Genomic DNA, 24,785 nt, shown 5'->3' on the forward strand with positions numbered 1-24,785 from the left:
GGGAAGGCAAAATAAAAAAAACAATGTGGAGACGGTGGAATGCTAAACCATGGAATCAATAAATTTTACATTCTTGTACCACCTTCAGTTGAACGTCAGACATGGACAGCCGGTTCGTGAATGACTTGGGAAAAAACGGCAAATGGGAAATGATGAACCAATAAATTCCACATTCCTGTGTCACCTTCAGTCGAACGTCAGACATGGACAGCAGGTTCGTGAATGGCAGGCAAAAAACAGCGATTGGGAAACGATGAACTAATACATCCAAAACAACAAACTAATAAGTCCAGATGACTAAGTCCAAAATGGGGGCTTATGGATTGGGTGTCATCTGTCCGTCTGTCCATCCATCCATCCATCCATCCATCCATGCTTGTGTGTGTGTATGCGTCCGCAACCATATCTCGGAGACGTATGAACCGATTTTGTTCATACTTGGCACAAAGACAAACACAATATGGTATACATACGCACATCATTTTGTTTCGAGATCACAATTAAGATGCCCATTTCTTGAACATGCATAGTCCGATTCTGTTCAAACTCGGCGCAAGCACAGCACATGAAGGCATACACGTGCTCCTCTTTATTTTGCGATCTGATCAAAGATGGCCGACTGGTAGACTGGTGGCCATTTTAGTTGTAAAAACCTGATATTGACCACATCCTCAACCATTTCTCGCCAGGCATGGATGGATTTTGATCAACCTCAGCATAAAGACAATACATGAGAGTATACATCTGCAGAAGTCTTTGTTTGGTAATCTGACCAAAGAGGGCCGACTGACGGTCTTTAACTCCGTGCAGCAAAATTACTAACACCACAGGGGCTATGACATTGTATGTCTTTTTCTTCTTGTTATTATTATTATTATTATTATTATTATTATTATTAGTACGATAATGATATTGTGTAGAAACTTGTTAGCAGTTATCAGAAGTGGTTTATGAAATAACACACCACTTCCCATTGAATCATTAATAATACAGCACCATAAAGGCCTAGCCTTGTGCTAGATGTAACACAAATGGCGTCCCAGATGTAATGCCGTCTCACTAAATCCGTCACACTGATGCCAAGCTTCTGGCATTCATCCCATCGCCTACGGACATCAGATAATCAGAAATATGGGTTATGTTGTTCAACTGCCAATAGTGAAGAGATGGGATGGTTTGAGTGTTGGATGCCGGCATGACGTGCACGTCTGTAGGTGCATGGCCTAGCGCTAGAATAACGCCATAATGGCGTCCCAGCGTCAAAGTGTGAAAGAACAGAGGAATGGATGGATGGAGAAATCCGGTTACTTTAAAATATACTGATGATTCCCCAACTCGTTTTCCCCCGTGTCACTCTCCATCCCTCACTCAACTTTGTTTGTGTGCTTCTTTTCCCAGATTGTTCCTTCTGGCTCTGTCCTCTTTTTGACCTGCTGGTCTGGCCCTCTCTCTTGCTTGACTTTTGCATTAAAAAAAGACATACGAGACCGAGCTTGGCTGAGTTACAAATCACACGAGTGAGAGGAGAGTGATACTGGGTTGTTGTGATCCATTACATACCACCTTTGGACGCATATTTTACTAAAATATTATTTTGGAGAGGTGGAATCTTTTTGCAATTATTCGGGTCAAAAACCGATTGAATTGCTGTTTGACAAATCGAGGGTGTGCCAAAAAACCAGACCGATAAAAAAATCCACATTGCATTTTATTTCTGAATTCCAGAAAACTTCAGGAATATGTGCTGCATTTTGTGTTTCACGAGTATACCAAATATCAGAATTATAACTTGAAAGACTTTAGTTTGGCACTCTGTTGATCACATGCTCCAAACTAAATATGTCCTTCCAATCTGGCCTCCAAAGCCAGTCGCCGACTGGGCATCCTCCGTCGTGCGAAGTCCTTCCTTGGCACACCTGAGCTCCTCACCACATACAAGACTTTCATCCGCATCTCAATGGAATACTGCTCTCCCCTCTGGGCTGGTGCTCCTGCCTCACACCTAGCTCGGCTTCACGCTGTTGAAACCAAAGCTTTCAGAATCGTTCGAATCTCCGGCGATGAAGCTAACTCCGAGGGCCTTTCACTTACTCACCGGAGGCAAGTTGGTGGTCTTTCTGTCTCCTACCGACTCCTCTCCGACCTTGATCCCCCAGCTCTCTCTGGGCTCTGTCCCCCAAATATTCCTACACGGCGCACAAGATCTGCCAGCAACCCTCTTATGGGTAAACTGTCAAAATCAAGACTCTCTGCTCACCTTCACTCTTTCATCCCTCTTTTCTCCCGCCTCTGGAACAAACTCCCTCACTCTCTTCAATCCCACTCCTTCCTCCAGGTCTTTAAAGCAGCTGTTCACCACCATCTCTTATCTTCCCCCATCCAAAACCTTGATCTTTTCGACTCCCGTTAATTTCACCCCAGATCCACTTTTTTGAAATAACAACTTCTTTCCTGGAGGTTCTAGCAGTGTCCATGTGTTTTATAGCTCTTCCACCCCGCCCCCTCCTCCCCGCCTTCTCATGCCACCTCCCCCCAAGCCCTCTCCCTCCCACAGATCGATGTCCCTGCTCTCGTACTTGAGTGCTTCCCTCTCTCTCCCCATCTTGTCTCCCACTCCGTTTACTGTATGTTTTATGTGTCCGTATTTTTTTTTTTTTGTGATTGATGTTAGCTCTTACATGAGCCTCGATCTTTTATACAGAATATGTATATATATATATATATATATATATATATATATATATAGATATATATATGTAGATTTGAACGCGACGAACAAAGTTGATTATGCTCCGACATTCGGCAAGAGGGATGGACCTAACTTTCTCTGTGATTGCTTATTTCAGCTCAAATATGCTTTTCGGGTTATCCTTGTACATATCGTCTTTGAGACATCACCAAAAATAAAAATAGTGGGCTCAGATCAGGGGAATGTGGAGACCAATCAACACTGAAACGTCGGCCAATCACTCTCTCAAGAGGCCTGTCACTCACTCACGGGACTCATTTGCGGTGTGAAGGGATACCCCATCATGCTGAAACCAATGTTCTTCCCGGATAAAGTTTCATGTCATCATTGAGAATCCGACTGAGATTTGACACTTCCCGTCAAAATTATTGACTGCGACGGCGAAGCAAAGGTTTTGACTGTTTCCGACTGACTCTTGGACCTTCTCAATGACCTCAGGAGTTCTTGGCGAAGGATAAACAGAACGAGTTGGTCTGTCGGTTGATTTTGAAGTTATGCACAGTTCCATTCTCTTGACATTTTGTCAGTCAATTTGAATATTCTCTCTTTGCATGGAGCATCTGTCTCTGCAGTTGCATTTTCTCTTGAAGTCTCTGAGTTTGGACTAGAATTGAGCTTTGGATTGTGTTTCGCTATCGGATCCTACAGAAAAATCCTTTTCGTCATTTGTTCAGGTTATGTGTCTCCGACAGGACCTCGGCTATTAATATCTGAAATGAGAGAAAAAAACATGAAAAAATATATTAATGGTGAATAAAGCGGAGGGTTTGCTTCTTGGCACACCTGGAAGCACAGTGAAATATCAGCATAATTATTCTGCTATCATGGTTGAACTGGCAGGATATAAAGTATGAAGCACGAGAAGTAGCCTATTCCTAATAAATTGTTCCTGAAGTGCATCTGTGCCAACGATGCAGTGCCTTTTCACATTAAGGCAGACATTTGGAATTCGTTCAGGGTGCCGCGTCCTCTTTGCAGAGCACATGTTGGAAATTTTATGTCGAGGATATAATGCCAGCAAACGGGAGGATCAGTTGAATGTCCAACCGAGGAACAGTACACACACATCAATGCCTCACCCAGTCTGCAAAGATGAAACACCAGGGTGACAGTTTATAGCTGGGTCCAGATTTGAACACAGGCGAGACATCTTCGAGGTGGGTGCACGTACCTCTAGGAACTCCTACGAGCCAACCATTGGATAATATTTATTTTTATGAATACACCAGCCAGCGATAATTGCATTAAATAACTGGAACGACACTCAGTGGAGTGCATACCTTTGCCAGGCAGAGCAGTGGACAGTTTACGTTTTGTATTCCACCGATAGGCCGGATCAGGATCATTGGAATCTCCCACGATGAAGCTAACTCCGAGGGCCTTTCACTCACTCACCGCAGGCAGGTTGGTGGTCTTTCTGTCTTCTACCGACTCCTCTCCGGCCTTGTTCCCCCAGCTCTCTCTGGGCTCTGTCCCGCAAATATTCCTACAGGTCACACAAGATCTGCCAGCAACCCTCTTATGGTTAAACTGCCAAAATCTAGGCTCTCTGCTCACCTTCACTCCTTCATTCCTCTTTTCTCCCGCCTCTGGAACAAACTCCCTCACTCTCTTCAATCCCACTCCTCCCTCCAGGACTTTAAAACAGCTGTTCACCACCATCTTCCCCCATCCAAAACCTTGATCTTTTCTACCCCTGTTAATTTACCCCAGATCCACTTTTTTGAAATTCCAACTTCTTTCCTGGAAGTCCTCGCAATGTCCATGTGTTTTATACCTCTACCACCCCCCACCCCCTTCCCATGCCTCCTCCCCCCAATCCCTCTACCTCCCACAGATGTCCCGATGTCCCGGCTCTCAAATGTTGTACTTGTGTGCTTCCCCCTCTCTCCCCATCTTGTCTCCCGCTCCCTTTATTTCGTCTTATTTGCCTGTTTGTTTTTTGTCATTAATGTAAGCTCTTACATGAGCCTCGATCTTGTATACAAAAAAAGAAAAAAGAAAAAAAAAAAGACGTGAACCAAAATTGAATCGGCTTGTTCTTGTTACATAACCAACTCATCCATCAAGTGTTGCCACAATCCGTCCATAACATTTTGGGATATCATGCTATATATATTTTTTTTTTTATCATACTATCTCTCAATGTTGAATAATAACTTTTAAAAATTCTCGGATCCAGACCCGGATCTTCACCAAAATCTGATAACTGCGTCCTCGTCATACACCCAAAGCTCTCCACCAAATTCCATCCGAATCCATCCCCAACTTTTTGAGATATCCTGTTCACAAACAGAGAGGGCTGAAAACATAATCTCTGCCCACCTTTGGCCGTGGAGGTAATGAATCACCTTTTCATGTTTGCAATAAAAACATTCAACTTTATTACCATGGTATTTATTTTCATTTCTTCCAATTAAAATATAAAAAATAAAAGTGTTCCGTTTAAATTTCCTGCACATCAAACACCAGCAGGAATACGCACAGCCAAGGCTAACAGGTGCGTAAGAGTCTATTGCAAGTGATAAACATTGCATGTTCTCATGGATAATGTTACAAAATGTATATGCTCCACTATCAATATTCACAATCGCCTTTTTATGGCAGATAAACCTTTATGCCGAGTTGTAAACTGTAGTCGAAGACGGAACTATAAACACACTCTGGCATGATGATTTATAAAATCTATATAATTTCTACTTTATGCTTTATTAAAACATGCATCAACCGACTGTTTCTTGTACTTACATTTCATTTGCAGTTAACCTAATGACGTCATACCATGCAAGCCCAAGAAAAATGTGTCCTGCATGAATTAGCCAGCCGTTTCTTAAAACATAACGAAACTAAAATATAAACTTAAGTAGTAAAGAATCCTACAGGTTGTACTTTAAAAAAAAATTTCCTTTAAATAGCAATAAATATATTTGTTATAATATTTGTGTTCGGAGTCGAGGAAGATTGTTGGACCGTACCATAGAGCAGACATCATCAGGTTCAGCAATGACTATATGAGATACAAATTGAAGGTCATCAATGATTATGACAAAAAGGATGGATATCTAGCTTTGCAGGCTGTATGCCCCTAAACCGTTTCAATCGATAGTGGACCAGAGGCTCAAAATGAGTTCACAAACATGCCTGTACAAACTTTAACATTTCAAAATACAACATTAATAACTAATCATAACAGTACTTACAAAGAGCATTCTATTTGTCACTAGCAAAGGTACCCGGTGTTGCTGGGTAACATGATGTTGCTTCCTGATGGGAATATAAAGAGAGGGGGAGGGGAGGAGAGAGGGGGAGAGGAAGGGGGAGGGAGGAGACAGGGGAGTGGCGGGGTTGGGGTGGGGAGAGAGAGAGGTGGGAGGGGAGGGAGGATGGAGAGGGGATTGGGAGTGGAGGAGAGGAGGCGGTGGGAAGGCTAAGGGAGGAGGAGGTGGGAATGGTAAGGGAGGAGGAGGGGGAAAGAGAAGGGGAGGGGGAAAGAGAAGGGGAGGGCATGGGATGGGGAAGGGGAGGGGAGGGAGAGAGGAGGGGAGCAGGATAGAGGGGGTGAGGGAAGAGGGAGAGGGGAAGGAGGGGGGAGGGAAGGGAGGGAGGAGGGGGAGGGGATAAAGGCGAGAGGGGATAAGAGGGAAAAACGAAGAGGGAGCGAAGAGGGAAGAGGGAGGGAGAGGAGTGGGGGAGAGACAGAGAGGGGTGGGGAAGAGACAGAGAGGGGTGGGGGAGAGACAAAGAGGGATGGGAAGGGAGGGAGAGAGAGGGGAGGGAGAGAGAGGGGAGGGATAGAGAGAGGGGAGGGATAGAGAGAAAGGTACCCAGCGCTGTGGGGTGACATGAAGTTGCTTCGTGGCAGGAATATGAAGAGAGGAGAGGGAGAGAGAAGAGGGAGGGAGGGAAAGGGAGGAAGGGAAAGGGGAGGTGGGAAGGGAAGGCAAGGGAAGAGGGAGGGGGAGAGGAGATATGGAGGGCAGAAGGGAGGGCAGAAGGGTGGAGGAGAGGGAGGGAAGGGAGAAAGGATGGGGGGGAGGCTGGGGGAGGAGAGCGAAGCTTCACCGCATGTCACAATACTGTACAATCCGGGAGGGAGGGTGGTGCGAGGAGTGGAGTGGGAGCGAGGCATGAAGATCTGCTACATTACCATTCGTAGATATGAAGCTTTATTGTACAGAAATCGACCTGTTCTGAGGCAAGGCATACTTGAGTTGAGCAGACAAAATGGTGGAATTAAGACCCAAAGCTGAGTGACCTGAATACAGGCTGACCAAAGGTAAGCCTGTTGGAGTAAATGATCTTCAAAAACACACACAAACACCCAGTTTTCATTCATGCGCTCTCCTGGAGGTCGAGAAGTATGCAGGCAAAGCTTGTGGCCACTAGGTTTCATGGTTTTGGAGTTATGAAGGAGACACACACACACACACCCTTTAATTAGGTTTCCTCTGCATTTCATGCAGAGGAATACCTTTTGTTTTTCCTCGAGTTTTTCTTATTCATATTCTTCCACCCTATTTTTGACCTCTGAAAACTTTAAAATCAATGTTCTCAGTAACTGTTGGTCCGATTCACACAAAGTTTTCACCGAGTGATTGGCTAGACATGTAGAATTTTTTTACTGCTAATTTGGACGTCATAGGTCACATGATATGGGCGCCATCTTGGAAAACACCTTCATCTTTGCCCCTCTATATCTCCAAAATGGGTCAATGGAAACAATTGAGTCATGGCTTATTCCAAAGAACTCTGCAATAGGACCAAAAAACATGTTTATTTAGGATATTAAAAGTGCTAACATTACAAAGTTAGAATTTGACAAATAGACCTCTTGATGCCACGAATATGATTTTTTTTACATGACCTTAGTGAAAAAAAAATTCAGAATGCAAAAAATTTCAACGTCATACGTCACATGGTTCGGCCGCCATATTGTTTTTCAAGGAAAAACACTAAAATCCCTTTTTCTCTGCATCGGCTGAACAGATCGAGCCCAAACTTTGCATGCAGAATCGCATGCCCATGACGAACAAAAAGTTACAGCATGACGACTTCGTACATCGCATCGTTTCGGTGTTATGACGTTTTTAAGCATAAACTCTAAATCCTATCTCCTCCCTCATTTTTGAAGACATCGAGTGGAAACTTTACACGAGTGGAAACCATGTGGGGAAGTTAAAACGGTAGTTGGGAAGTTTCGATAAGTCACATGGTTTGGCCGCAATTAATAATTTGAACAAAAATCTTTAAAAGCTTCGATCTCTTGAACCGCTGCATGGATCGACTTGAAATTTTAATGGAATCTAGCTCTCATCAAGGGGAATAAGTGTTTAAAATCTCAACATGATTGGTTGTATGGTCTGGAAGCTAGAAGTCGTTATTGTTGAAAGAAAAAGAAACGCAACACTTTTTTTCTCAGGCCATGTAGTCCATGAGCTAGAGGGGCCCACCTAGCACCCCCCCTCCCCCTCACCCACCAATCAACGAAACTATATTTTTTTGAAACTTTGACATGTACTGTTTGAGAAATTATATGTTAACATGCGATAAATTGGGACTCAGTATGGATTTTGAGAGACTGAAAGTTACTGAAAGTTGATCTGGGCTTTATGGCAGAGTGGCCAGAAGGAAGCCAAACAGTTCAATCTTGGTTTTATCAGACCACAGAATCTTGTTTCTCACAGTCTGAGAGTCCCTTAGGTGCTTTTTTGCAAACTCCAAACGGGCTTTCATGTGTTTTTCACTGAGGAGAGGCTTCCATCTGGCCACTCTACCATAACGCCCAGATCGGTGGAGTGTTGCAGTGATGGTTGTCCTTCTGGAAATTTCTCGCATCTCCACACAGGATCTCTGGAGCTCAGCCAGAGTGACCATCGGGTTATTGGTCACCTCTCTTACCAAGGCCCTTCTCCCCCGATTGCTCAGTTTGGCCGGGCGGCCAGCTCTAGGAAGAGTCCTGTTTGTTCCAAACTTCTTCCATTTAAGAATTATGGAGGCCAATGTGCTCTTGGGAACCTTCAATGCAGCAGAATTTTTTTTGTAGGCTTCCGCAGATCTGTGCCTCGACACAATCCTGTCTCTGAGCTCTGCGGGCAGTTCCTTCGACCTCATGGCTTGGTTTTTGCTCTGATATGCATTGTCAGCTGTGAGACCTTATATAGACAGGTGTGTGCCTTTCCAAATTATGTCCAATCAATTGAATTTACCACAGGTGGACTCCAGTCAAGGTGTAGAAACATCTCAAAGATGATCAAGAGAAATGGGAGGCACCCGAGCTAAATTTCAAGTGTCATAGCAAAGGGTATGAATACACATGTCAATGTGATATTTCAGTTTTTTCTTTTTAATAAATTTGCAAAACTTTCTAAAATCCTGTTTTCTCTTTGTCATTATGGGGTATTGAGTGTAGATTGATGAGGGAAAAAATGAATTTAAACGATTTAAGCATAAGGCTGCAACATAACAAAATGTGAAAAAAGTGAAGGGGTCTGAATACTTTCTGAATGCACTGTAGTTAAAGGCCGCCAGTTAGCCATCTTTGGTTGGATTAAAAATCAAAATCTTCTGCTTATGTATACCATCGTGTATAACCATCATAACATCCAATATAACCAATATACCATCATAATATAACAATATATACATAACAATATAACCAATATACCATCATAACAGAGGAAATAGCAACTTTCAGTCTCTCAAAATCCATACTGAGTCCCAATTTATCGCATGTTAACATATAATTTCTCAAACAGTACATTTCAAAGTTTAAAAAATATATAGTTTCGTTGATTGGTGGGGGAGGGGGTGGGGGAGGGTGCTAGGTGGGCCCCTCTACCTCATGGACTAATGTAATTGATTGGTTTCCTGCATCACAGCTTCGCATTCCCTTGGTGATTTCCAGAGATAAGAACACGAGGAGAAGAATAAGGTAAGTTGTAAGTTTGTGGGATTTGTAGTTTTAAAGTTATCGTCGAATAAAGAAATCACGCTTTTGCTGAGGGCCGTGCCTTAATTTTCACTTGGCGCGGCTCATTACAAGTCGGAATTAAATTCGGCTTTCAGATTTAGTAGTCGCTAAGGTATTTGAATATTCAACCACTGCAAACCCGGTGCAAATCGGATAAAATTTGACCGAGTTACCTCAGGTCGCAAGGGGGAGTTATACTCGTATTGTGGTGCTGTGCACACACGACTCGATTGCCAGAGAGGTAGGCCACAACGCGTTGATACAACAAGTCTTTATTCAGAGCTTGCACTTCAGCACTGGGCGGGCTGGATCTTAGATCCCGCATATATGTCCCGAGGCCACGCCTTGCCCCCGGGCATGGCCGATCAGTCGAAGGGCGGGTAATGCATTTTAGGTCCCCGCCTGGACGCTCGCGCCACCCACTGGTGCGCGGAATTATTGCCCCTTGTGCCCGCCACACGCGCCCCCCAGAATTCCCGCGCACCTGAAGGGTGAGCTTGCGGGGAAGCCGGATGACCCGGCCGAAACGCCCCCTGGCGATGCGTGCAAGGCTGGGGGGTAGCGGGACGGCGGGGCTGTGGGTGCCGGGGGTCTGACCACCGGGGGGCGGCCTCGACGGCAGCCCCACTCACCGGCAGAGCTGCTTGCGGGGGGTGGTCCAGATCGAGGTGGGCCGGCTTGAGGCGGTCTACTGAGATACGATCCGGGGCGCCACCGATGTCGATGGTGAAATATTTGTCCCCGGTCTCCAGCACGCGGAAGGGCCCGTCGTACGGGGGCCGTAGCGGTGCCCGGTGGGTGTCGTGCCGGACGAAGACGTACCCTGCCATGCGAAGCTCCGGGGCAACGTGGGAGGACGGGCAACCGTGGTGTGCCGTCGGCACCGGGGCGAACCTCCGGGAGGTCTCCTGCAGGGTGGAGCGCTGTTGCGCCGCGGACCAAGGAGCCGTGGAGTCGGGGATAAATTCGCCCGGTACCCGCAGTGGTTGCCCGAAGACCAGCTCCGCCGAGGACGAGCACAGGTCGTCCTTGGGCGCCGTCCTGAGGCCCAGCAGGACCCAGGGGAGCCTGTCGGCCCAGCTGCCGTCGCGATGAAAGCGCTCGCACAGTCCATTGGCCTGGGAGTGGTAGGCCGTGGTGCGGTGCAGTTGGACGCCGAGCCCTTGCGCCACCGCGCCCCAGAGCTCCGAGGTGAACTGTGGGCCGCGGTCGGACGAGATGTCCGAGGGGGCACCGAACTGGGCAACCCAAGTGGCGATGAAAGCTTGCGCCACATCAGCCGCAGACGTCGCCGCCAATGGCACGGCCTCCGGCCACCATGTGGTGCGGTCCACCATGGTGAGGAGGTGAGTGAACCCCCGCGAGGGGGGCAGAGGTCCCACCAAGTCGACGTGGACATGGTTGAACCGACGCTCGGGCACCGTAAACGGGGCCAACGGGGCCTGGGTGTGGCGGTGGACCTTTGCGCGCTGGCACGCGAGGCACGTCCTGGCCCAGTCGCGGACGTCCTTCCTGAGGCCATGCCAGATGAACTTCGCCGCGACGAGCTTCTGGGAGGCCTTCATGCCCAGGCGGGACAGGCCGTGGATGGCGTCGAAAACCGTGCGCTGCCAGCCAGCGGGCACGATGGGGCGAGGCCGGCCGAGGGAGACGTCGCATAGGAGGGCCGCGCCCGCGACGTCGAACGGCACCTCGGTGACGCGGAGGCCCGTGACGGCGGTCCGCAAGGCCTGGACTCCAGGGTCGGCGGTCTGGTCCTCTGCCATCCGGGCATAGTCGATCCCGAGGTGGACCGCGTGCGCAACGGACCGGGAAAGGCAATCCACCACCGGGTTGTCTTTACCCACGACGTGACGGATGTCCGTCGTGTACTCAGACACGGCAGAGAGGTGACGCTGCTGCCGTGCCGACCATGGCTCAGCGACCTTGGCCATCGCGAACACAAGGGGCTTGTGGTCGACAAAAGCCGTGAAAGGGCGGCCCTTGAGCAGATGGCGGAAGTGTCGGATCGCCAGGTGGAGCCCGAGCAGCTCGCGGTCGAAGGTGCTATAGCGGCGTTCGTGCGGGCGAAGCTGCCGGCGAAAAAATGCCAGCGGCTGCCAAGCACCACTCACCCACTGCTCGTGCACCGTGCCCACCGCGTAGTACGACGCGTCGGTGGTGAGGGCGATTGGTGCACCGGGCGCCGGGTGCGCCAGCATGGTGGCGTTGGCCAGGGCCAGCTTTGCGCCCGCAAACGCCGTGGCCATCGGCTCCGACCACGCGATGTCACCTTTGCCCGGCTTGCCCCGGAGGGCCTCGTGCAGGGGATGGAGGAGCTGGGCGACGTGGGGCACGAAGCGGTGGTAAAAATTTACCATGCCCAGGAACTCCTGGAGCCCCTTGATCATGCGGGGGCGTGGGAAATCCCTGACCGCCTCCACCTTGACCAGTAAAGGGATGGCCCCGTGGCTGGTGATGCGGTGCCCCAAGAAGTCAATGGCGGCGACGCCGAAACGGCACTTTGCGGGGTTGATGATCAGGCCATGCTGGCCCAGGCGTTCGAAAAGCGTGCGGAGGTGGAGCAGGTGCTCATCCCGGGATGCGCTCGCGACTAGGATGTCGTCCAGGTAGACATAGATGAAAGGTAAGTCACGCAAGACGCTGTCCATGAGCCGTTGGAACGCCTGGGCCGCATTCTTCAACCCAAAAGGCATTCGCAGGAACTCAAAGAGGCCGAAAGGGGTGATGACGGCCGTCTTTGGGACATCGCGGCCGGATGGACGGGGACCTGGTGGTAGCCCCGGATGAGGTCCACCTTGGAGAACACGGTCGTGTTCGCCAACCGGGCGGAAAAGTCCTGGATATGCGGGACAGGGTAGCGGTCGGGGGTGGTGGCATCATTGACCCGGCGGTAGTAACCGCACGGCCGCCATCCTCCGCCGGGCTTCGGCACAATGTGCAGAGGAGAAGCCCAAGCGCTGTTGGAGCGCCGTACGATCCCCAGCCGTTCCAGTGTGGCGAACTCCGCTTTCGCCACGGCGAGCTTCGTGGGGTCGAGTCGGCATGCCTGGGCGTAGACCGGCGGCCCGACCGTGGGGATATGGTGCTCCACCCCGTGTTTGACGGCCACCGCTGAGAAGGTGGGCCGCGTGATGGCCGCAAAACTGGCGAGGAGGCGGGTAAACTCGTCCGCTGCCGGAAGCGAGCAGACTAACCTTGCCGGGAGGGAACCTTTCAGCAAGCCACTTGGCAAGCCGCTCGGTGAGCCGCTCAGCGAGCTGCTCAATGAGCCACTCAGCGAACAAGCGAGCGAGCTGAAGGTTTCGGCCTGGACGAGACGTCTGCGCTTAACGTCGACCAACAGCCCATGCGCACATAGGAAGTCCGTGCAGAGCAGGACCATTGGCACGCTGGCGGTAACGAATGACCATTGAAAGCGCTGCCCTCCGAACCGCAGTGAGAGGCAACGCTTCCCGAATGTGCGGATGGGCGTACCGTTGGCGGCAAGCAAAGTGGGGCCCCGGCCCACGGCTTGCTTGTCGGACGTGGAGGCAGGGAGGACGCTTACTTACCTGCGCTCCTGTGTCACAAAGAAAACGGCGCCCGGACAAGGTGTCCATGATGAACAGGAGGCTGCCGGAATGGCCGACGCTCATGGCCGCAAGTGAGCGCCGGCCCGACCCGTCAAAAGCACACGGCGGGCGGCACGTTTTAGCCTTGCGGCCGAACCTGGCATGGTAGTAGCACCAGGTTTGGGGTGGTGGCCCCCGCGGCGGCCGTGCCAGCGGCGGCGGTAGTGGGCGGGGCGTAGCAGCGGCCACGAGGGAAGCAGGGGGCACTGGAGCCTCTGCACCGGGAGCCACTACGGCAGCACCGTACACCGACCGCGTGTTGCAGGCCGCGAAATACTTGTCGGCCTCTCCAGCCAGGGTGCGGGGTTCCGTTATTTTGGAACCGGCCAGCGCGAGGCGCACCTGTACAGGTAGCTGGCGTAGGAAGAGTGCTCGGAATAAGAAATCCGGGCGCCGGTCTCCAAGCAGCGACAGCATGAAATCCATCCGGACGGATGGTCGTGTGTCGCCGAGGGCGGGAAGGTCCAGGAGGCGGTCGGCACGTTCGACCTCTGTGAGCCCGAACGTGGCGAGGAGGAGACGTTTGAGCGCCTCGTACTTGTGGTCGCCCGGCGGGCGCCGAAGGATGGACACGACTCGGGCGGCAGTGCCGGGCCCAAGGGCGGCGATCACGTGGTCGTACCGGGTCTCATCCGCTGTGATGCCCCGGAGCTGAAATTGAGCTTCGGCCTGCACAAACCTAACGTCGGCTTGCGCTTCCCAAAACTCCGGGAGGTTGATTGCGACGGCGTTGGTAGCCATGGTGCGTTCGGGGGTCAGCAACGGCTGAACCAATCGGGGTCACCAGTGTGGTGCTGTGCACACACGACTCGATTGCCAGAGAGTTGGCCACAACGCGTTGATACAACAAGAGTCTTTATTCAGAGCTCGCACTTCAGCACTGGGCGGGCTCGAGCTTAGAGCCCGCATACATGTCCCGAGGCCACGCCTTGCCCCCGGGCGTGGCCGATCGGTTGAAAGGCGGGGCATGCATTTTAGTTCCCCGCCTGGACGCTCGCGCCACCCACTGGTGCACGGAATTATTGCCCCTTGTGCCCGCCACAGTATAATACTTTCCACTAAGCACGATTCATGCAGGCAGCCCATACAGGCCCATTTCAAGTCGGAATTAAATTTGGCTTTCGGATTTGGTAGTCGCTAAGGTAGGTGAATACTCGACCACTGAAAGCCTGGCGAAAAGCAGATACAATATGGTCTAGTTCCTTCAGATCGAGAGTGGGGAATTAATTAATTAACACACTGTACACGATGGCAGGCTGTGCACGGAGCAACCTCACGGGCTCATTTTAACCTCAAATTAAATTCCGATTTCAGATTTGGAAGTCGCTGGGGTATACTCACACTCGACCGAAACAAATTTGGCAAAATTCCGACTATTGTTGACGAAAATATGACACTATCGCATTTTATATGGAAAACCCTCGAGTAAGCCTGTGTGGATGTGTGTGTGTGCGTGTGGATGTGTGTGTGTGCGTGTGTGTGTGTGTAGATGTGTGTGTGTGTGTGTGTGTGTGTGTGTATATGCGTGTGTGTGTGTGTGTGTGTGTGTGTGTGTGTGTGTGTGTATGTGTGTGTGGATGGAAATGTGTGTGTGTGTGTATATGTGTGTGGATGGATATGTGTGTGTGTGTGTGTGTGTGTGTGTGTGTGTGTGTGTGTATGGATATGTGTGTATGTGTGTGTGTGTGTGTGTGTGTGTGTGTGTGTGTGTATATGTGTGTGGATGGAAATGTGTGTGTGTGTGTGGGGGTGGAGGGGGGTTGTGTGGGGATGTGTGTGGGTGTGCGTTTGTGTATGGGATGTGTGTGTATGTGTGTGTATGTGTGTGTGTGTGTGTGTATGGGGATGTGTGTGTGTTTGTGTGTGTGTGTGTGTGTGTATGGGTGTGTGTGTGTGTGTGTGTGTGTGTGTGTGTGTGTGTGTGTGTGTGTGTGTGTGTGTGTGTGGATGTGTGTGTTTATGGGGATGTGTGTGTGTGTGTGTGTGTGTTTATGGGGAAGTGTGTGTGTGTGTTTATTGGGATGTGTGTGTGGGAATGTGTGTGTGTGTTTGTGTGTGTGTGTATGGGGATGTGTGTGTGGATGTGGATGTGGATGTGGGTGTGTGTGTGTGTGTGTGTGTGTGTGTGTGTGTGTGTGTGTGTGTGTGTGTGAGAGAGAGAGAGAAAAATAATAATGTGAAAGCAGGAAGATTGATGAAACCAGTCATCACTGCCAGAAGTTGTAAAATGGCAGTGCTCGTTATGGTTATTATTACTACCCTGCGCTCGCGAAGCGAAAATCAGGGTTCGGCATTCGGTTGCGTATGTGTGGCGTGCATACATACGGCGTGCGTACGTACGTGTCTGAATTTTTAAAATTCTTTTTCTTGGCAACCGTTGCTCCGATTGAGACGAAATTTTACCCTAGGTCTGCCTCGCGTGTAGAATTTTTTTTGTTCATAATTATGACGTTATAGGTCATGTGGTACGGACGCCATCTTGGAAAAATGTTACACCTCTATATCTCCCAAACCGCTCAATGGAAAAAGTTGAAACAAGGCTCATTTTCAAGTACTCACCATGGGGAATAAGATGTGTTAATTATGTCATCGGTACTTTGTTTATGACGTCATAATTCAACAAGTACAACGCTTGATTCGATCAATATGAATAGTTTTTTCTCTGCAATTCTTGGTCATGTGGTACAGGCGTCATCTAGGAAAAACTTCGTACCTCTATATCTCTGAAACCGCTCAATGGAAAAAAAATCATGGCTCATTGTCAAGAACTCCCCATGGGGAATAAGACATGTTAGTGATGATGTCATCAGCGCCTTTGTTATGACATCATAATTCGACAATTATAATGCTTCCTTCGATCAGTATGAATTTTGTTTACTTGCAACTTTTGGTCTGATGAACACGAAATTTTCATCATAGAAGCGGCTCCTCCTGTCGAATATTTTAATGATAATTATGTTGTAATAGGTCACGTGGTACAGGCACCATCTTGGAAAAACTGAAAAACGTTACACCACTATTCTCCAAAACCGCTACATGGAAAAAATTGAAACGTGGCTCATTGTAAAGAACTCCGCATGGGGAATAGGTGTTGTTAACAATGACGTCATTGGTGTCGTAATTATGACGTCATAATTTGACAGGGACGACGCTTAGTTTGATCAGTTTGAAATTTATTGAGTGTGATCTATGCAACAATTATATAAGAGAATATAAATTGATGATGTAATCGCTCACGTGGTCTGGCAGCCATATTGGATCAAAGAAAGAAAAAAAACCTTCAAAAACAGAACAGTTGGCTTGCACCAAGTTGACTGCGAAGGGTAAGTATTCTTAGAATACCATAGAGTTATTATTATTATAGATTATAACCTATGTTTTGTGGTTGGTTTGGTATACAGGGTTCAAATCCCTCGACTACGGGTATAAACTCCGTCTATACGGACCTTCGCAAGTACAATGCCACAACCAATTGTTTTGACCTTTTTAAGGTTTCAAGAGTTTCTAAAGTGAATGCTTATTTGAGGAATAGTACAGTGACATGTATGTGACTCTAGGGTTGGGGTATGCCATAGCTCATTAAAGCTGTTTGATATTTTGGTGAAGGTGGCCTTTTTGTCAACCTGATATCTGTGCAAGTGTGAAACAACAGATGGGACGTCCTCAAAGTGAGGACTGCTGTGCAGCGAGTGTTCACATAAAGCCCAGCATGAGGCGGTGCATGAAAATTGGTCCGTTAATGAAACACACTCCGGGGTCACCTTCAGTGACTTCAAACAAACCAATCTTTGAGATGTAAACAATGCACATCTCCACCCACACTAAGCATTGACAATGTTTGAACCTGCTACCATGTAATTTACATACATCCCACTCCCCTCCCCTGACTCCCATCTTCAGTGAATATTTTCCCTTTTTTAACTCCTTCCTTGCTCCACCACTCTCCCTTTTCACCTCATGCTTCCCACCCCACGACCTCCCCTTTTGGCAAATACAATATGGGCTGGATGGCCCTGAGTTGATGATGGCACATTTGCAATTGAAAATGTTGAATGTGCATAAATGTGCAAGAATACATTCATTAAATATGAATAATATTCTTTCGAAATTTATGGTAAGAATAAAACTTTCCATGTGACCACCATTTGGCCTTTACACTTTCTCCAACAGACATATTAAACGAATCAGTGCTATGAGACACAAGTCCTCGTCCACTGTTCCATCATTTTGTCTTCAACTCCATGCGTCTGTGGCCTTTGTGTAAATACTTGATTCTCAAATTTCTCCATCAAAAATAACCACATGGATTTAAGTGGGATCTGCGAGAGCACCATATCATTCCATACTGATGCTGATATGGAAACTTGAGAGAAATGAAACAATCACCAAAGGTTTCTTGGAAACACTTTAAGATAACTCTCCCAGTACAGGAAATTAGACTATCTACCATCAATGACATTATTGACATCTGATGACATTCTTGCCATGAATTTTCACTCGCTCACCGCAAGCAGGTTGGTGATCTTTCTGTCTTCTACCGACTCCTCTCTGGCCTAGCACCCCCTGCACAGTCTGTGCTCTGTCCCCAAAATATTCCTACAGGTCACACAAGATCTGCCAGCAACCCTCTTATGGTTAAACTGCCAAAATCAAGACTCTCTGCTCACCTTCACTCCTTCATTCCTCTTTTCTCCCGCCTCTGGAACAAACTCCCTCACTCTCTTAAATCCCACACCTCCCTCCAGATCTTTAAAACAGCTGTTCACCACCATCTCTTATCTTCCCCCATCCAAAACCTTGATCTTTTCTACCCCCGTTAATTCACCCCAGATCCACTTTTTTGAAATACCGACTTCTTTCCTGGAAGTCCTTGCAGTGTCCATGTGTTTTATACCTCTCCCACCTACCTCCCTCCTTCCCCCCAAGCCCTCTCCCTCCCACAGATCTCCCGATGTCCCTGTTCTCTACTGTTGTACTTGTGTGCTTACCTCTCTCTCCCCATATTGTCTCCCGCTCCCTTTATTACATGTTTTATGTGTCCGTTTATGTTTTTTGTGATTAATGTTAGCTCTTACACAAGCCTCAAATCTTGTTAGTCTAGTAGGAAGACTAGGTCCCTCTGCACCCCCCGGAGATATACTTCTAATCAGTGTTTCTAGATTGGAAAAAATGTGTAGAAAATGACTAGCTATGGCCCCAAGCTGAAAAAATGTCCCACATACCATTTTTATGCAAATTACTGCTGCAAATTTTATGCAAAATTATGCAAATTTTATGCAAATTTTTGATGAGGAGTAGAGTTGAGGGGTCTTTGAGGGCTTCATCGAGGTGCTCTCGGTTGCAAGACTGGGTCATTCTGAGAAGCACAGCAGGGTCAGAGATCATGATGTTCTCCTCCTCAGTGAATCTCTCCATCAACAGCCTCTCCATTGCCTCACACACTGTTTTGAGGCAAAAGAGGGACTTTGCGTAGGCCTTTCCACTGAGAACACCTTTGAGAGATCCACTTGTTACTAGTTGTGCCTCAAAGAGAATCTCTGCATATCCAGAACCACGCATCTTGTGTCCAGTGAGCATCCCGATGTAGTTCATGGATGTGTGGAAGGGTCCAATCGTTACTACATGACTAGCAAATTCATTTGGCCAGCGCCAGATGATGGGAAGGGCTTTCATGCAGACACCCAGATCAAATGTATTCAGGACCCATCTCTGACCCACCTCAGCAGTTGCTGCCTCGGAACGCTTCAGTAGCTCACGAACAACTGCGTTGTCTGTGATCGGTTGGTGGATAGGCGTGCAGTAGTCGACTGTTGATTTGCTGGGTGGGGGAGAACCAGTTGCAGAGGTGAAACCCCCTAGCCCAGGCACAGGCTGCAGGCCATTGCCATGCCATGCAGGCACCAGGCACAGACCGATCACAGACAACGCAGTTGTTCGTGAGCTACTGAAGCGTTCCGAGGCAGCAACTGCTGAGGTGGGTCAGAGATGGGTCCTGAATACATTTGATCTGGGTGTCTGCATGAAAGCCCTTCCCATCATCTGGCGCTGGCCAAATGAATTTGCTAGTCATGTAGTAACGATTGGACCCTTCCACACATCCATGAACTACATCGGGATGCTCACTGGACACAAGATGCGTGGTTCTGGATATGCAGAGATTCTCTTTGAGGCACAACTAGTAACAAGTGGATCTCTCAAAGGTGTTCTCAGTGGAAAGGCCTACGCAAAGTCCCTCTTTTGCCTCAAAACAGTGTGTGAGGCAATGGAGAGGCTGTTGATGGAGAGATTCACTGAGGAGGAGAACATCATGATCTCTGACCCTGCTGTGCTTCTCAGAATGACCCAGTCTTGCAACCGAGAGCACCTCGATGAAGCCCTCAAAGACCCCTCAACTCTACTCCTCATCAAAAATTTGCATAAAATTTGCATAATTTTGCATAAAATTTGCAGCAGTAATTTGCATAAAAATGGTATGTGGGACATTTTTTCAGCTTGGGGCCATAGCTAGTCATTTTCTACACATTTTTTCCAATCTAGAAACACTGATTAGAAGTATATCTCCGGGGGGTGCAGAGGGACCTAGTCTTCCTACTAGACTATGTATACAAAAAATATATATTTTTAATAAAACGAAAAATTAAATATTTGAACGAAAAATTAAATAATCAATAAATCAAAAATACTCTACGTCCCCAAATCACTTGGTCATTGTCGTGTCCAAATATCGGCTACCTAGCTCAAAAGATGCCTGAGATATTGCCCAGATGAGAAAGAAAATAAACAAGTAATGAATATATCAATGATAACTAAGTAATTAATCAATTAATTGATGAATCAAAAAAGAAAAAAATACCCTTTTTGCCAAAGCACTTGTTCACTATTGTGCCCAGATTGCAGCTTCCTAGCTCAAAGGATCGCTGAGACAAATATACAAGAAAACAAGAAAACAAGAAAGAAAACAAACGGAGTGAAAACGGAGTACTCCCTTTCGGCGCGCATCATCGCCGGGTGCCAAAGGCCCTCAACGCCTGGCGATGACGTCATGCAGCGCCTGGAGATGGAATAGGGAGGGATTGTGCACATTGATAATTGCTATAACCTTTACCAATAACTGATTATATATCAACTTTCTCCAATAAAGTCAATCAACTTCCTGTTGGTGAAAAATGGTCACTTTTGATTTTGATTGGCTCAGGATAGCCATTTTATTGGACAGAGGTAACTGTGTTTCCAAAGTTAAAGTGACCCGGTCCATCTATGAGGTATCTGAAGTTTAGTATTGATCGGTTCAGCAGTTCTCGAGAGGATCTTTTAAAAATATATTCATGAATCCAAGATGGCCACCAATCCTTTCCACCAATCAGATTCATTGAAAGAAAAGTACTCCAGAGATCTGATAACTTGGAACAGGCCTGTGATTTTTCATGCTTGTTGGCGAAGAGATCTCTGAGAAATAGGAGTGATATAATTTCATGGCAAGAAACAAATAATAATCCTAACAACGACGAAGACGATGACGGCAAAAACAACAACAACAACAACAACAACCAACATCGCCACAACCACAATCTGGCTAAAAGTTTGGAAGCGAAATATCTATAATTTATTAATGAGTCAGGCAGTTTCAGGAGTCTGATGAACGATGTTTATTGTTTATCCATAATGGCATGTTCTGTCCTATTTATTATCGAACGCCTATTTGACCCAGGATCAAGGAATGAATTTGCTCAGCTGGTTGAATGATGTATGGAAGCGGAGCCGTGCTGCTGACGAATAAGCAGTAAAATTGGTAAGTACTATAGTGGCAGAAGTACTGTGTTTTTTCTCAGTAACACATATAATAGGTATCCATAAGCATTTTTAATTGACGAATAAAAGTACAGTACCTGCAGTGTCATTGCTCGGAAGAATAAAGGCAGCAATATAAATTGTTGTCATGATTCATGCAGTTGCTTTGTTTTAATGTGTTTAAATATATTGGTAGAATAGGTAAAAAAAACAACTACGTATAGCAAGGCTATGTGTCTACCACGGAGTTTATGTGTCTAGTAAGGAGGTTACCACTACACACCTCAGAAAAGGTGGACATTCGGTGTGTGCAGAAGCAATCGACATATTCCAGTCTGGTGCCCTGCCGATTCCAGTCTCACGAGCACATAATCTTAGAGATTTTTGTCCTGATCGTGTGAATTGCTGTAACACCATAGCAGAATTTTCCACACCCGTTCATGAGTTCCAGATCATCGTTTGCACACGTCTTGCACATAAACCGTACATCTCAGGTTGATCCCGAATTCTTGTAATTGTTGTTCACTAGGGCGTGCCCGTACGTGGGTGCAAAAAAACATGCGTGCAAACAACAACAACAAAAAAAAACTTTGAAACCACGTGGCAGTAACGACCACAGAACCCCCCCCTCTATTTACATGAAATGGTTTGGTCCATTCGCAAAGCCAAAGCGAACGGCTTGCGAGTACGGTAGAACCCCCCCCCCCCCTCTATTTACATGAAATGGTTTGGTTCATTCGCAAAGCCAAAGCGAACGGCGAACGGCTAAATCGCCATAGCTCGGTAACTACTTCTCCGATTAATATGAAACCTTGAAAAGGCACATCCTCAGGTCCCCAGCAATATACCTGGCAAGTTTCAAGTATATCGGACCCGTGGTTGTCGAGAAACAGCGGTCACAGACAAACAAACACACAGACACACACACAGAGATTACTGGAATTATAGATAGATGATGGAGGTTCCATTGCAAATTCACGTCTCCACTGTCTTTGCACACACATTTTCAAAATTTCCAATATGTACCACTTCAAAATTACTTTGCGTTGTTCAAACATCAAGCAACCCTCTGCCATGTAGTTCATGCTTTGCGTTATGGGTATCGTTTCACTTTTGTCTTTGAGACTAACGCTATCTGTTAGTGTGAAAAATGAATAATAATAATAATAATAATAATAATAATAATGCATTTATTTTATATAGCGCTTTTCAGGGAGCCCAAAGACGCTTTGACAGAGTGCAAAACATAATGCATAGCAAAACAAAACAAAACAAACAAAGCATAATGCAATAAATGAACGTTTTATGGCCATTTTTCCCTGCTAGAGCGGGGGTTAGCCTTGCGGGCCCCATGACAATCATGGTTCCCGTTTTGAGGCAATGTTTTTATGGCCGGATGCCCTTCCTGACGCCAACCCTGAGTCGCCCGATGCGCAGGGATACGGTGTACCTATTCTAAACCGGGGTACACATCTGAGCTGGTGCACCTGATTCTAATTTTAGGTATTTGAATGTCATGATAAATGTAGGGGTGTACTTACTTTTTCCACATGCGAAATTTGCATTTATGTTTATTTAAATTATACAATGGACTACACAATGTAAATGTTTCATGATATTTGTTATATTATATCACCTTTATCTATCAATATTGTTGAAATGAAGATCAAATAGCTGTATGTTGAAATATGTTGAAAAAGTCAAAACTTTACATGGGGTGTACTTACTTTTTCACGTGACTGTATGTATGTATATGTATATGTATATATATATATATGTGTGTGTGTGTGTGTGTGTGTGTGTGTGTGTGTGTGTGTGTGTGTGTGTGTGTGTGTATACATCTTTTTGAGACACCCTGAAATGAGGAGGACATATGTCAAGGAAAGAGTTTATGTGTATATTAAGTAAGTTATGTGTATAGTAAGGAGGTTACATGTATAGTAAGGAGGTTATGTAGACAGCAATGAGGTGAGGTGTATGGTAAGGAGGTTACATGTATAGTAAGGAGGTTATGTAGACAGCAATGAGGTGAGGTGTATGGTAAGGAGGTTACATGTATAGTAAGGAGGTTATGTAGACAGCAATGAGGTGAGGTGTATAGTTCGGAGGTTATATGTCAGGCAAGGACATTATGTGCATATTAAGGAAGTTATATGTGCAGCAAGAGGCTACGTACATGAAAGTAAATCCCATCACACCCAACCGAGTAGTAGTGTTACCTGTTTGCTCATATCCTCACCTGGTCAGAAGTCTGGTACTCTTGGCTGTAGAGGTCATGACAGTTTGCGTAAATGTACTCATATGTGGATGTTAGCGAGTTCTTCACGCAGTCCTTTACCACGTTGCCGGCACGTGGAGGACTCTGCAGTTCTTGAACCTGAAAGTAAAAATGGGAAGCACGTGTTTCCTGGGAAAACTCCTCACCTTTATCACAAAGAAAAACCTTTATTTCTGGCCAAAGCGTTTGCCTGAGGACTCCTCTGCAATTCTTACCTTCATTCTGAAGAAGGTGATGCTTGTGAGTAAATCTACAGTGGATTTGAGGTCCTGAAGTCGCTCCTGATTACTGGCTGGGAAGTTGTTCTGCATAAGGAGACATGGGATGCATCCATGCAAGGTGAAAAACCCCGCATGTTGCTTGTTAACAAAACATCTCTTTATATTCCTGGTGCTAAACGAATTCCTGGTATAATTAATGAATTGGAGGATGGGTCGATTTCAGAGTCCGCTCTTAGTGCCAAGCCCAAGGCGATCTCTAAAAACTGGTGGTATTTCATTAGGACACTCTCAAGACACTATATTGCCTTACCACGGCACCCTTTGCATGACAACTACACAGTGAATTTCACTTTTTATAATATTGTATGTTAATAGATATGAGATGGCCACAAAATGTTATGTTTTTAAAGAATTCTGGAATTTTTGTTTTCACCCTGTATGTACATCCTCCAGTGAAAAAAAGGATAATTGATGTCGCATATTTATCAAAAAATCCATGATTTACTAATCTTGTCCAATATTTCATCCGGATCACAGAAGTTAGTCGGACAATTTTCTTCGCTTCACTTGCAAACATTGTCCAATCCGGGCAGGTTTTAGATACAAAAACAATTTAATGTATCAAAATTAGACACTCCCCTTAAGTCTTACATCAAAACAAAAGACTTAATCCACTGGGTAGAGGCGTCTTTGATAAATATCTTCCCTGAATCAATTTACACTTGCCACATCCTACCAGGCAACCAGTTTTCCAAAATCTGCAGTCATTAAATTGACCAAATATTGTGGTTTCTGGTCGTAATCCAGATTCCAGAAAAGCAGCTTAGTTTATTTATTTTGCATTTTTCCTTTTCAACATGTTGATGTTTTTACGTATTTTGTGAATATCACCCAATGTGCCAATGGCACAGTCTGATGAAGCTAATATCAGCCAGTAACAGGTCAGGAGTATCCAAAATAAGGTGTTTCCACTATTACAACGAACTATCTTTAGTCTGTGGGCTGAGTAGGGTTTACATGCACCCCCCCCACAACTTAACTTCCCGGGTATGTCCATGTACCCCCCACCCTAGGGGTTAGGAAAAACCATGTTAACAGAAAAAAAAACTCATTCCCAAGGTACCTCCCACGCATATTTTGATGTTACCCCCCCTGTGTCAGTGAT

The 24,785-nt window shown here is 46.7% G+C and overlaps 1 protein-coding gene across 1 annotated transcript in view; it reads right to left on the reverse strand.

The window, feature by feature from the left end:
* LOC137422153 (protein unc-13 homolog B) overlaps positions 1-24,785 on the reverse strand; it is a 745,568-nt gene that overhangs the window by 280,772 nt on the left and 440,011 nt on the right. Inside the window, exons 18-19 of the mRNA XM_068108912.2 lie at positions 23,615-23,704; positions 23,361-23,498 (exon numbers count right to left, since the gene is read on the reverse strand). Coding sequence (XP_067965013.2) covers positions 23,361-23,498; positions 23,615-23,704 — 228 coding nt within the window. The remainder of the gene's footprint in view (positions 1-23,360; positions 23,499-23,614; positions 23,705-24,785) is intronic.

The sequence above is a fragment of the Myxine glutinosa genome, chromosome 2 (genome assembly GCF_964187855.1).
Source record: "Myxine glutinosa chromosome 2, kmMyxGlut1.1, whole genome shotgun sequence".
In the NCBI taxonomy this organism is placed as follows: domain Eukaryota; kingdom Metazoa; phylum Chordata; class Myxini; order Myxiniformes; family Myxinidae; genus Myxine; species Myxine glutinosa.